The sequence below is a fragment of the Drosophila mojavensis genome, unplaced genomic scaffold, assembly GCF_018153725.1.
Source record: "Drosophila mojavensis isolate 15081-1352.22 unplaced genomic scaffold, ASM1815372v1 contig_81, whole genome shotgun sequence".
In the NCBI taxonomy this organism is placed as follows: domain Eukaryota; kingdom Metazoa; phylum Arthropoda; class Insecta; order Diptera; family Drosophilidae; genus Drosophila; species Drosophila mojavensis.
In genome coordinates this window covers 2,819,153-2,833,673 of record NW_025318907.1, presented here as the reverse complement: position 1 = coordinate 2,833,673, position 14,521 = coordinate 2,819,153, and the positions used below count along the sequence as shown (strand labels likewise).

Sequence of the window (14,521 nt, the reverse complement as noted above, 5' to 3'; positions counted from 1 at the left end):
ATATAAAAAAAAACTAACATTCTTCACCTCTACACAAATTTGGCTCATAATTTGTTCTGGCTGCCACATAGCGCGAACAACAAAAGGCCACTTCATTATGAGAATATCTATAGCAGGCGGGATAGCCGACCGACGGTGCGGCAAGAGGCTAAGGGCAAGATCGACGGCTGCTGCGAAGCTTACAGCGTTGGTGGCAGCTGCGATCAGAGCTCAGTCGTCAAACGGCAGCATTTAACTAAAGTCGCAAACTCGCAGTGGGAGCCAGATCGCGGCTGGAAGCATAACCAGAAACAAGTCAAGTTGACGTAGTATTCAGATTCGATTCTCTGCTGTGGCTTACACAATGTTTGGCACTCGACAGAATTTGGTAATTTGTTTGAATGGGCTCTGCGTTAGACTGTGGTGAGTCTCTAGATTTGAATTGATTTTATTCCCCTTTTTTTTGCTTTCAACTCGTTTCAGTTGCTGCTCGCGTGTCTGGGTGCGATGCTGTGCATCAGCTTGGCTGAGCTGCCAGAGAAGGATGTCATCAAGGAGGATATAATTGAGATAGCGAACGAGACACAAAAGGTCATCCGGGTCAAACCCGTGGAGCTGCCCTTGAAGCCGGATCGCACACCCGGCAGCCACATGAACTCGGAGCTCTTCCAGATCAAAACACTGCAAAGAGGCGAGCAGCGTTCGCGCCAACGTAACTACCTGGACTCGAAACGTATGCGGCCAAGGCCGAGGATCGGTGAATCCAGTGGTGAAGCAATGCAGCCCGCTTTGAAATTCTCGTACACGCCCGAACTAAAAGCCTCTCCCAAGCAGAAGCTGAAAAGGAAGCAGCAGAAGCAGCTGCACTACCCGTTCGAGTCTAGCCCAACCACGGTCACGGTGGAGCCGCTGCCCGTTCAGATGTCGCCCGGTCCCTATCCCATATACTATGTGCTGTCCAAGACGAACGGACGCTTTGGCAAATTTCCCATCAAGTCTTTCCGCTCGCCCGCCGAATTCGCCAAGTATTTGATCAAGAGCAAAGCCGAGCCCATACCACGAACGCAGCGTTTCGAGACGGGAGTCGATCAAGTCAAAGTAAATGGTAGTCGGTAGCTTTATTGCTTATATTTTTTCATTATTTGTGATTTGCACGCGCGCGCTTTGTATGCTTAGTTAAATTAAATTATTCACCATAATTATAATTGCTAATTACCACAATATACACATCTACATATCTACATATCTATCTATCTATAATTATACAAAAACACGTATTATGTATGTACACACGCTTTGCCTGAAGTGCCCAACCCATTGTACATGCTCAAGTATCTCAAAAATAAACCGAAATTGCTACATATGTATCTCAACTGATCTCTAATACCTAACTGAGCATTGAGTTGGCCTTGGTCCCAAGTCTGTCAGTTGTTGACAGACGCCCAACAGGCCAAGATCGAACTTGGCTCTGACTCATCGACCAAAACAGTTAATTGTCGACGATTCTTCATTTCTTGCCTCGTAATTACATAGAACACACTTGTTGTTGTTGTTGTTGTTTTTGTCTATAATATGCAAATTTGGGATCACAGCATTTGATATGCTGTATAATTAAAGAGACAAATTCGAATAAAGTAGTTATTCATATGGGTAAGTTCGCATTTACATACCTTTGCCCATGTAGCCTCTACACAACAATAGATACAATTTGATTTATTGTCAGCATCTTCTACGCTTCATCTTCGCATCATCTTCTGCGTTTCTTCGTCGACTCTGGCATGGCAAATTAATTATCTGCTTTCTTATGCATCAGAGAGAAGATAGAAAACAATTTGGCGATTCTGTTACGGTTCGCCAACTTTCTCCAGAATGCTAAGAATTAGAACCTTTTAGCATAGCAAAATGAAATGCTTAAGTTGCTTTCTTTGTTTTGCTTCAGATTGACTTTGAGATAGAATAGAAAACAGACAGAGAAGCAATAAAAAATTGAAGAGTTTATTGGAAATCATGTAATACTTATAAAATCATGTTTTATTTGTGCATTTCTTTTTAATCTTTTCGAATATTCTTTTGCCTATTATTTTTATTTTAATGATAAATCTTTTTGTTTATTGACTTATGAATCATGCATGGCAGCTGATAAGCTGAATTTCCATAAAAGTGTGAAGTCACAAAATCTGTATAATTAAACATTATTATTATTTGTTTATTTGGTCAAACACAATGAAAATTATATTTAAAATAGATCGATAATAAAATACTCGAGTTTAATATAGGAAATTAAACAGTTTATGCACTGCTGGTAAATTAAATAATAAATTGATTAACAATAATTTTTGGGGATCCTGAATGTATGATAAATAGAATGAAAAACAGAATCATTAGTAATGTAAATTTATGTATTAAAAATATATTTAGAATAAATAAGAAGATATATGATATATATATGTGAAATTGCCATATACCAATTATTTTTTCTTATTCAGATTGACAATTATAATGATTATCCAAATTGATTAATATTATAATTCATTTAATTAATTAATTATTAAATGAAATGGCTAGTATGATGACGCAGAGAGTTGTTCTGCTCAAATACATCTGTTTATCCATGTGTCCATCTCTCTGATCGTCTGTTAATTACAAAAACAAAACAAAATTTTGTTAAAACCAGAAGCGTTATTTTAATTATGTTTTCGTTATATTAATATTTTAATGACTAATTTAATTTCTTGAATATCATAAACAAAATTCAACTTTTTTATATGCTAAACTATAAAAGAAAGAGAGAGAGCGAGAGAGAGAGAGAGAGAGATGCAAAGTTGTGCTAAATGACTAATGTTAAATTTTTTGTATTTTAGTATTTCCATCAAATATTATTATTCTTTCGAATAAAGTACTCGCTATAATACTAAAATAATTATTGTATATTGGTATATCAAAATAGTAGTTATATAATAGTAGTATATTATAGTAGTCTAAAATGGCATACAAGAGGCTTAGAAAATGTTTAGTTAGATGAGAATAGCTACGACTATAGAGAAACAGATATATACTATGTATATATGCTGACGCTTAAACATATATATTAAATCAAAATTAATTAATAATACTTGAAAAGAGAGTATCTAAGTCTCTACTAATAATTATTTTGATTGATATTATAAATGACTCACTAGAAAAGCGCAAATATCTCCAGCTCAATGAGACGATGAGCAAATAATTTGTTTTAATTGGAAATCACACGTGCAATTTTATCGACACACTTCAATCAAGGCCCCCTCTGCCCTGGAAATTATTAATTGCGGCGTGCCGCCCCATACGCCCAGCTCCAAGTCGAGCCGAAGGACGAGCAAAATCACAAGCTCAACCACTAAAAATTGATGCTCTCGTAATAATTATGATATTGTGGGTAGGGAAACCGCATAAATGTGGACAGGAAAATGGGGGGAGGGGAGGTAGCACTTGCTACCGGGTTGTGCAGTGGCTGCTCTGCTGCTAACTGAGATGGGTTAATCATTTCTTGGGCCTTTTCTCATTACTTTTGCTCATTTCGACATTTCATTTCGTTTCATTTTATGTATGTAAGCCGCATCGTATATAGGAGTGTGTATGTGTGTGTGTGTGTGTGTGTGGGCGAATGTGTAATGAACTCTGGCAGCACGAATTGCTTGTGTGCAAACACACACACACACCCACACACACACACATGGGAGGCATGACGAACAAAGTGTGATATTCGAAATTTCCCAAAGGATTCAACGCCATATTTTAGTCACGAAAAAAGATTCGCGTGCTGGAAAAGTTCAAGCACAAAAACTTGGCAGCACCAAGAATGAAAGAAATGGAGCAAAAGTTGATTCCACGCAAAACTGGGGAAGGCTGACTGACTGACTGGATGGCTGGCTGACTGCCTGGCTGGTTATAATCAAGCGTAAAAATGCGAAATTAATCAACTTCAGCAGCGTCTGCTTCTCAAGTTAACAACGCAGAAAAAATTGAATTAAAACTTTTGCAGCGACTGCCAATCTAGAATCCTGCACCCTTTCTAACGCACAAAAAAAAAAAAAAAACTCAGTCAAGAAATTTAGCTTGGGGTTTCACTTGGAGAGCGGCTACTGCTGCTGCTGCTGCTGTTATTCAATTATGTATTTGTGCTTGTCCTGCAGTAAAAATTACAATCTACACGACAAGTCAACAAAATTATGAACACTCCTGGGCAGTAAAAAGTAAATAAAACTCACTCCCGACGACCAAAATATACAACAGCAAAAATCAACTGATTGGGTATAACTGACTGATGTCATACTCGTTTATGGCATAAAGATTTATCGATATACTTTGCATTTAAATGTATTAATATAAATATTTGATCAATGTATTATTAGTCAGTCAAATAAAAAATTTTCTAGGTATTCTTAGACGAAAACTCAGAAAGAAATGGTTTAAATTTAATCTCAAAAGGTGTAAATATAAAATAAAAGATATTATAAAATATAAGAAGTGTAAATACAAAATATTTGGCACTAGAGTGTTATACAATATATACTTTATACTCTATTCTTATGCTTGATATACAGAGGATACAGAGGTTAATTGTTTTCAGATGGATTTTCCAAACCAAAGTACATATACATGTGCAACATTTGTATATCCAATTTTAATTCTCCAGCTTAAATATAACAGATATTAGCAACCAGAGTTTGAGCATATATAAAGTACCAAATGTATAAAATATTATTTTATAAGAAATTCCTGAAATTCCTAAAAATAAATATATTTTTCTCTTATACTAAAATTCCATAACCTGAACTTCAACAAATAATTCAATGTGTAGTTACAGACATTGCCTCAAAAACCAATATACCCCCTTTTAGTTCAGCAACGAGTATGAGGAAAGAAACAAAAAAGGCGAAACTTTTCTCAGTGCGACGCATCGCGGACAAATTTTTTCCCATTTGATTTTGGGTGTATTTCTTGTGCTCTTTGCCGTTGTGCTTCCAGTTTTCCAGAGCAGTGCGGTAATTGCAACTGCCGCTGTCCTGTGGGAAATGTGAAACAATAAATGAAAATAAATGAATTTTTGTTAGCCACCTGCCCACAAGAGCGACCACAGCTCGAGGCCAAAAACCTCGGCTCTGCGTAGCCTGGCTAAATGCCCAAATGTCCAAATGCCCAAAATGCCATGAAAGCAGTCTAAAAATTGCATTAATAAAACCATAATACAGCCAAATTTGATTCAATAGAACAGGGCGAACAGGGAGGAGCCCAGCATAGGCCCACCCACCCTCTGTCCGCTTAATCAAGTACATTTATCTACAAGACATTGGCGACAGGGGCCAAGTGCAAATGTGAAATTTGTGACCTTTTTCCAATATCGCTTTACTTCGCCTCTAAATATCAAAATAACCAGACATCGAGACTATTTCGTGGGAGTCGAAAGCCATTTTATCAAAAATTAATGTTTAGTTTGAACATTCTGTGACATTATGCGAGCGACAGACGGGTTAAATGTTGACTCCAACCACGACGAAAGAGCCAAGGATCGCACGGCACAGTGGGACGCAATGCGAAATGGTGTACGCAAAAAAATATGTATGATATGAAATACCTACCTTATATAATTGGAAAAATTCGTACTACAAATTTACATAATTAAAGTAATGTTTAGTATAATTAATTTATTTTCAACTATTTTTAATAAATAAAAAGAAATAAATATATATATTAAAATGTATTATATATATATATGAGAAAATATAATTAATGAAAAAAAGTATAAGACTAATAAATATTTCAAAATTCTTTAATAATTCAGGTGTTTGAAGATTAAATATTTGTTATATTCCAAAAAATTAAATAATTTAATAAAAAATTATATTAATTATTTTATTAAATAAATATAATTAAACACATTAATTATATTTAAATTAAGATTAAGATTCAATATTATAAATATTTTAAAACGGGTTAAAGAATTAAATAATTTAATTCAATGTTATTTAATTATGTTATATGATACATATAATTAATTAATACACATTAATTTTATTAAAATTAAGATTAAGATTCAATATTATAAATATTTTAAAACGAGTTAAGAAATTAAATAATTTAATTCAATGTTATTTAATTATGTTATATGATACATATAATTAATTAATACACATTTTAACACATTTCTATTAACGTAATAATATTTTTCTTTTACTCTTTTATTTTTATATTTTGTTTATACATTTTTTTTTTTTATTTTTCTCAATCACTAATAATTACTTATTTCCATTAAATTATTTGTAGTTTGTATTAAACTATTTGTTATTTGTAATATTAAAATATTTCATTCAAGAATAATTTTTTGTACCACTGTAACACACTTGCCTCTTATAGGCAGCGAAAAACTTAAAGCCGTAAAAAGTGCGCCCTCATGTCCTCGAGACGTTGTTACTGACAGCTCCGTTGGCCACCGAGAACAGAACGGCGGGTCGAATGCAGAAAGTTTGTGACGTCTCCGCAAAGGTGGCCCGGACAGGAGTCGCCGCCGGACTGGGGATGGGGCTGCTTAAATATTAATGCGACCCCAGAGCCAGGGGGCAGGCCATGAATAAATTTTTGGCTATGAATTTTCAATCGCACAACGCCGCCTCCCCGAATTCATTTGCAGCACTTTTGCTGTACTTTTCGAGCTGGCTTTAAGGCACAGCAAGTCGTGAGGTTTTTAGGCAGATGAGCTTGTATTAGGTGTCAACCGCAGCCCCAGGGCCACGCTGTCCGAGTATCTGTGAAGTGACCATTGCATGCACTTTTAGCCAAATTAATTTGGTTTCCGGTCGTCTCCCAGTCCAGGGCTCATCAGTGTGCGTGGGAACTTTATGCGCGACCATGTCGAACAGGGCTGAATGTCCTCTACGTGCGTATGGCGCCAATTGCCAATTGACCGCAAAGCCTAGCACCAGCCCCGGCAGCAGGAGAGGCCGGCTTAATCAAAATACAAAACGCAAGCCGAAAAAACTCGTCACCCATTGGCAATGGGCTGGCAGCCAGCCCGGCACGGCCACCACATTGGCCACACACAGATTTTATTTGCTTATCCGGACTTTATGCTGTTTTTATTTGATTTTTATGCCTGGCGCTATTTTCATTTCTGTAATTGAATTGTCATTGTCCAGGCCAGGCCAGGCTAGGCCATGCCAGGCCAGGTGCTGTTGCTTTGTCCACTTGCTTGTGGTTGGCTAACCATTTGCTCTGTCGTTCCATCCGTTCGCATGTCGAACCATGTCAAAATGGTTTTGCGCTTGATTGGCGTTGGCCAACACCCAAAGGTATACAAAGTGATGGACGACCCCAGCCCCAACTGCGACTCAGACTCCGATTCCGACTTCGACTCCAATGCCGGTAAAAGGGTTGCAGCTGAAGTTAGGAACACGGAAATCGAATGTGGAAGTTAGAAGTGGTCATTCATTGGCAAATTGGTCCAATTGATGATGCTGCGGGGGGACAAATTGCCGCCCACATAAAACTGACAAAGGCGGACGGCAGAATTTTGTATTTTCTAACTTTGTTGTCATTTGACAAAGGGGAATTCGATTGCAACACATCATATCCAACTTTTGCTACTTTATGCTGACTAACTGACTAGCTGAGTCTTTGAATTATTTGATAAGTCATGATATGTCAATATTCCTCAAATTTCAGACAAAACTAGTTTTATAGTAAATCTCAAAACTATTATGAAATATTATGTATCTTAACATTAAAGTATATAACTGTACAAATTAATTTTATTTTAATAAATTTAAAGTATTTAAAATATTATTTAAAGAGTATATATATTATTTTTATATTTTATTTTATTTTAATTATCGAATATATCGAAATCGAAATAAATAAATCTGAAAATAATATTTTTTAAATTCATTTAAAAGGTTAAAAAAAATATATTTAAAGTTCATATTTTACATCTCATTTATTAATTTTTTTTTTAATTTTTTTAAAAGATTTTACAAATTGTTTAAAGATTATACAGTTTACAAGCGAATAAAAAATAAATGCTGAAAGTTATACAATTAAAATATTAAATACTAATATATATGTATTTTAAAATATTAACGCATATAATATTATAATTATGTATTTAACTATGTTTATATATTTTATGTTTTACTTTAAGCATACATAGCATGCAATTTATTATCTGTATTATCCCTCAGTTTTACACATGAATTTCTTAATAAATTCAATATATTTTTACCAAAAAAATAAATGCGCATATTTTTATTGTTCTGCATTCACAATTAGACTTAAAAACTAACTTATACCTGGCTTACATTTATTAAATATGAATATATTTGTTTATAATTATTAATAAATTGTAAGGCATTTATGTATTTAATTTTGAAGAGTTGTGGCATTTACAAGTTTTTTACTAAAATGTGGATGCTCATGTTGGAGAATTTAAAAGAAAAACGTATTTATAAAATAGTTGACAAAAAAAAAATGTTGTTAGCTTTGGCCCAACTTTCAGTTAAATTTAAAATAATAATATAAATATATCAATTTACTCTAGCATAAGACACAATATAATTGAATATTTGTTTGTACAGATGCCACAATTTTATTGAAAATGAAAAATTATATCAAGTCAAATGTTTTCACAGTATATCAATGTAATTTACATTTTATTCGCGCATTACCATCCACACCTGTAATAATGCTCGATTTCTATTGCTCTCCTTTTGCCCGTTTCGGCTGCCCATTTTGAGGACAATTTGAGCAGTTTTCATATTTAAAATTCCCAAAATGGTAGTACGTGAGATAATAACAGTTACATTTAATGGATCTGCGCATACATACATACACATATATGTACATATATCATATGAAGTGCTTCCAGATACTTTCATCACAAGGCAATTTGCGCTGCATAAAAAGCAGTCAAAAGATACAAAAACATATACAAACCGTGTGGATATGTAGAAACTGTAAAGAAAAGGGTGTTTTGTGTTGAAAAGGGGTTTTTCTTGAGTTTTCGCAACAACCCTAGCCGCAGGCAAAGTGTATCATTAAACTTCCGCCGGATATGCCATTAAGTAAGAGCAGCAATTGGCATTTGCCGGAGTTCAGCGCTCCGAATGGGTATCTCAAGACCATTTGCAATACCCAGTGCTATTGGAAAACATAATGCCATAATCGAATGATAATTTAATAAAGCCAAATGTATGCCGTCAACATTTGAATTGTGGCTTTTTGTGTGCGTTGCTTAATTGAATCTAAGTAGGTCTTTCGGCTCGGCCTTCGAGTTGGCTTTGCCAGAAACCAAAACTTCCAACGCACTTGCACAAACTTAACATATGCATGCGAGTGAGTGTATGTGTGAGTGTTATACATACTATGTGTATGTGCATAATCAGAATGAATGTTCATCAAGGGAATTGAACTTGTGCATATGTGCACACATACATACATACATACATACATTTGCTATGCAATGCTTTGCTATGCTCTCGGTGAAGGTGAACAGGCCATGAAATTCGTTTCCTTGTCTCTGCTCGAGTAATTCACATTGACAATGGAGCACATGTTGTTGGCCCTCATCCCTGCCCCTCTCACCTCGCCCAGCCACTTCAAATTTACGTGTTTCCACTTGCTATTCAATTTGCATGCATTCATGAATAATGCACCAGACGCCTAAAAGTCAATCTCAGTGCAATAGCCCAAACTGCCCAACACCACTAAAGGAACTCAAGTCAGTTATTCTAATGGACTTTAACTAAAAAATTCATAGGCAACAGCATTTGTTGGGAATGAACAAATTGTAATCTATTTGGAAACTCAAGCAATATTAAGTAATAAAGGTAAGAAGTAAGCATGGTATTTTAAGATTATATATGGAATTGGGTTGATCTATCTTAGGCTTTAGCAATTAGTTTCCTCTTACATGGTATATGAAGGAGCATTGCAATTTTATAAGAAGAAGAAAAAATATATTAAGACAACTCTACGGTCTCTATTTATCGCTGGATATATATCAAAGTTAAAAGTTATATTAAAACAACTAAAAGTTCTCTAGACGGGCGTACCCGACTATGTTATACCGCTGCAGCTTTAATTATGTTTTGCTTATTCTTATTCTTAGTCAAACTTTACTGTGAGGAATTCGTTGTTATATAACCGGTTCTAGAATCTCTAATATTTAACAAAGAGTACTAGCAATTTTGTAGAAACTACATGATAAAAGAAATTGAAAAAAAAAATTATTGATGAAAGACCTTATCATATATGTATTACAATTTTAGATATACGAAATCCTAAAAATGCAATAACCAAACTATTATTATCATCATCACACGCTCTAACAATTAAAGCTGCAAATTTTGCGCAATTACTCAAAGATTTTTGTTCGTCCTTTTATTTTAAATTCCAAATCGCCAAGGAGCAGCGGTATATCATGAGCATATTTGTGAGTGTGTGTGAGTATAAATATTTGCTTACATAATGAATGGGGCTCATTCGTCCAGCTTGGAATTGGGGGAGCCCACTCGAATGTCTATGCAAACAGGACGCACACAAATTGTGGGCTCATGTAGTGGTAAGCCACAAGAACCAGGCACTGTCAATTGGCTGACCTGACAGGAAACCAAATTTAAGCTCGATATGGAGATGGAGCTAGAGTCGGAGTTGGAGTCGAAGTGAAGATGCTGGAGACGTTGTTGGCTGGATGCGCACGAATTGCTGTTGAGCTCGTATTAAAAATAATATGCAAAGTGCGGGGACCTGTTGAGATTTTCACAATTCCCAAAACAAATAACATATTCACATATTGTTGCTGGGTCCGGGCGACCACGAGCCACGCACCAAATACCGTACGGTATGTCCTGCTCGAACTCGCAACGAATTCAGGCTGCTGTCGACTTTTTGGCCTCTGCCAGCATTTGGGGGCTGTTTATGATTTATCATCGCCAACGCCAAAGTTATTTCTTCAAGATTCAAATGAGGATGCTTTTAACTGGCACACACACACGCACACACACATACATGGCGAAAGTCTGGTTCATTTGCTTAATGTGACAACTTTAATTTGGCAGCCGCTGCTAAAGGAAACGTGCAAAGTGTTTTTCTTATATTTAAGAAACGAATATGAGTCAGACAGAGACATTTATATATTTATACTCCCACATACAAGCATAAATACATACATGCATATATCTAATACATATGCTCTGTTAGTTTTGGATATGTTTGCCCAAGGTAGTTCTCAACAAACTTCAGTGCAGCTGAACCCCACCTCAGAGCTTGGCCGTGGCACAAAGTTTTTGGGCGCTGAACTTTCGTTGAGCCAAACTAAAGTTGGCCCCGAGGCTGGAGCAGTGCAAAGAGCAAAGCAAACAGAGAAAGCCACAGCGAAAACCCACAGAAACGCAAACCCCACACATTATTAATAATATTTATGATTGAGTGGGCGTTCTCATTATAGCCTGGCAGACAGAGGAGAAACAGCTCCTGATCCATTAGGACAGGACAGTCAAGGCAGTTGCTGTGTAAATTAAAGATAGATGCTAAATGCTGCCCAGTCTTATAGAATATTCGATGTTAATAAATAAGTTCACTTAATCCAGAGCATTAACGAATCTAGAACTGAATTAAATTAATTATCGAATCTTTAATCAGATTTATAGCCGATGTCTGCACTACAAATATTATATTATTTATTATTATCAATAGAACCTAGACTGACTATGATTACAAAAAAAGAGGTATGTATTCGTTTTGCCTATCTTAAATTCATTAAGAATTTTATAATTATTATATTGTTCAAGAAAATATTTTATTTTTTATAAATCTTTTTTTTAAACTGTTATAATATATTAAAAATAAATTTAATTAAACATATATGGGTTATATATTATCCAAATACTATACACATTCGTATATAGTATATACTATACACATATATATGTACCATATTTAGCCAATCATACAGATGCCTAGTAAAAATTGTATTAAAAACAAAAAACGGTATCAGAACACCGAGTGTATTAAACTGGTTAGAAACTGTATGCTGTTATGCCGTTGTCTTATTTGCATACCTTTGCCCTAACACACATGCATACATACATATGTATGTACATGTTCGCACATCCATTAATCCGTTGCAAGCCCAATGCACATGGGAACAAGGGAATTTATGGCATAAAAAATGGATTTGCGATGTTTTTGCTGGGCAAATTAAATTTATTGCCACAGATACTTATACACCATTGTTCCACACGCACACACCCAAACAAACACATATGGGCACACGTGTCCCTGAATTTCTCATGCAAACAGGTACGCTAACCGAGCCACGCCCCACGCATCCGCCCACATTTTCATGCGTATTCGCCGGGCGCACAGTGCACAAATTTATTCGTCGCTCTTCGTGGTTTCATTTAACGTGGCATTTCAATGGAAATGGAAAATTATGAAGCGACGTGTCCGGAACTAAAAAAATATACAAACAAAATACTCGGAAGCAGGCGCTGGCTCTTGCTCGTGTCCACGTAACAAATGTGCCTGCCTAAGTGGCGCAAAAGAGCCAGGCAACATTGAAAATTAAAAAAAAAAGAAGATTGTTGGAGCTTGATAGACCAGAAAATACCCTGTATGAAACTTTGATGTGCTTGTATTCACAAGTCACACAGTTTTATGATTCACAGTAAATATTAAATTAGCTGTACAAACCATTTTATATATTACTTTAATTTAAACCAAATATGTTAAGCTTGAATTTTAATGCCAGGGTAAGCAGCGCGAAGATCCTTCATATTTATACTCTTTATATTTGCGCTCTCATTATGCTCTCTCGTTCCGTTCGTCAGAAGCTGATTTACATTTCGCTCTTCGTTTGAAATGCTCTCTTCTTACTAGCTTCTCTCTTTTTCTATTGCATTGTTTTTCTGCTGCTCTGTCGTCAAATAATTAGACAATCGATTTTGTACTCTCAATGTTATTATTAACAGCGCCTCTCTTCAGAGCAGCTCAACGATTCGGTTCTTTTTCTTTTCTTTTGGCTGGCTTTAATCTACATATGTACATACATACATAAATACGAGCGCAAATGCACAAAAGGCTCATGACGCGCATTTTATGGTAAACATTATATCTGGAATATGTGCCAAATACGATTTTCTTAAAATTTGTAAGTTTCCAGAATATTTATGTATACATCCATCAATCTACCCGCTTGTCACATTTAAAAGTGGGTATAAACTCCGCCTCGCCAACTGCACGCTTTTTGGCTTTTCAAGCACCCGCCCTGTTGCATTTTGACAATGAGACAGCGCGAGACAAACGAGCCCAATCCCGGGCCACACCCCCTTACGCACCCACCCCATCCCATACCACCACCAGCAGCTTGAGAGGGGGCTGGCTAAACGGAATAAGCGTTAATGCTTCGTTTGAATGAATTTTTGATTGCGTTGTTTACGATTGAATTTACTTCCTGCCTAGCAGACCCCGACTTTGACTACGGCGGAATTTCGCAAATCCGTGCTACATTTATTATACGAGCGCGATATTTTTTGTTTTCGCAGTTTTTTTCTTTTTTTATTTAATATACCGGAGCTGCCTCCTCCTGTGTGTCGTGGTTCTGTGAAGTTGCGCTTAGACGCGCTCTTTGTTTGTCCCGTTGCTTGCAAGCCCTGCAGATAACTGTTGTTTACAGCAATGACAGCCACGCAATGGCAGCAACCGTGAGTCTCTTAAGAATTGGTTCGAAAGCACGTCGGCTGATAAACGTAATGGCAAAGCAAAAGCACGTAAGTACTTTGCCGAAATAAAAAGAGAGAGTGGGAGGGAGCAAGAGAAGGGGAGCGAAGCTAACGTTAAGTACACTTCACATTCAATGAGGATTTGCGAATAAAGCTCACTTGGCATTCGAATATGCGATTAAATAAGCGATAATTTCTTATATGAATAAATAACTGAATGGAAAATTAAAGATGATCAGATTATGAGAGTGCGGCAAAGGGAGTGCTCACATACACATACACAATTACAATAGCATTTACAGTTACAGTTACCATTCTTATGCTTTGGTTTTCAATTTTTTTCAGTTCAGTTTCGATTTCGCCCTCTAAACGGGTCGCTTGATGGTGTTATATAATCGCATTATTCGACTGGCATTTGGCACCTTCTGCCGCCGTGCCATTACGAATGCTGCAAGCGAATCGTGTAACGGGAAACCAATTAATCTCTATCAGTTGGCTCGTTGGATCAAGTGACAAGACATTGACTGGATTAGTTGAGGGCCAAAAACGGATGAAGTGGCCTAGTGAGTGGCCGAAGTAGCATCTACGACTCCCTCGAGTGCAATCCGAAATGGACGCCAATGAACTGAATGCCAAGCAAAACCCCAAAGATGACTTCGAATCAGAAAACAACGATTGCCATTGCCCTTGCCCATTACCAATGGCCTAAAGGGCGCTTCTATCAGCCAGGGCCCAGCCTGGCAGTCGCATCCAATTGTACACCACGTGGTATGAGTAATGAGAGCGACCAATGC

General features: G+C 36.4%; 1 protein-coding gene across 2 annotated transcripts; it reads left to right on the top strand.

Annotated features, from left to right (window-relative positions):
* Nucleotides 1-207: 207 nt before the first annotated feature.
* LOC6580560 lies at nucleotides 208-1,342 on the top strand. 2 transcript variants are annotated; one of them, XM_015164261.3, is made up of 3 exons: nucleotides 208-367; nucleotides 463-748; nucleotides 814-953. In XM_015164261.3, the coding sequence occupies exons 1-3, from the start codon at nucleotides 344-346 to the stop codon at nucleotides 861-863; spliced, it is 360 nt and encodes a 119-aa protein (XP_015019747.1). In that variant the 5' UTR covers nucleotides 208-343; the 3' UTR covers nucleotides 864-953. The 2 variants fall into 2 exon arrangements, with proteins under 2 accessions (XP_015019747.1, XP_002006389.1); XM_002006353.4 differs by having other exon boundaries at nucleotides 463-1,342.
* The last annotated feature ends 13,179 nt before the right edge of the window (nucleotides 1,343-14,521 follow it).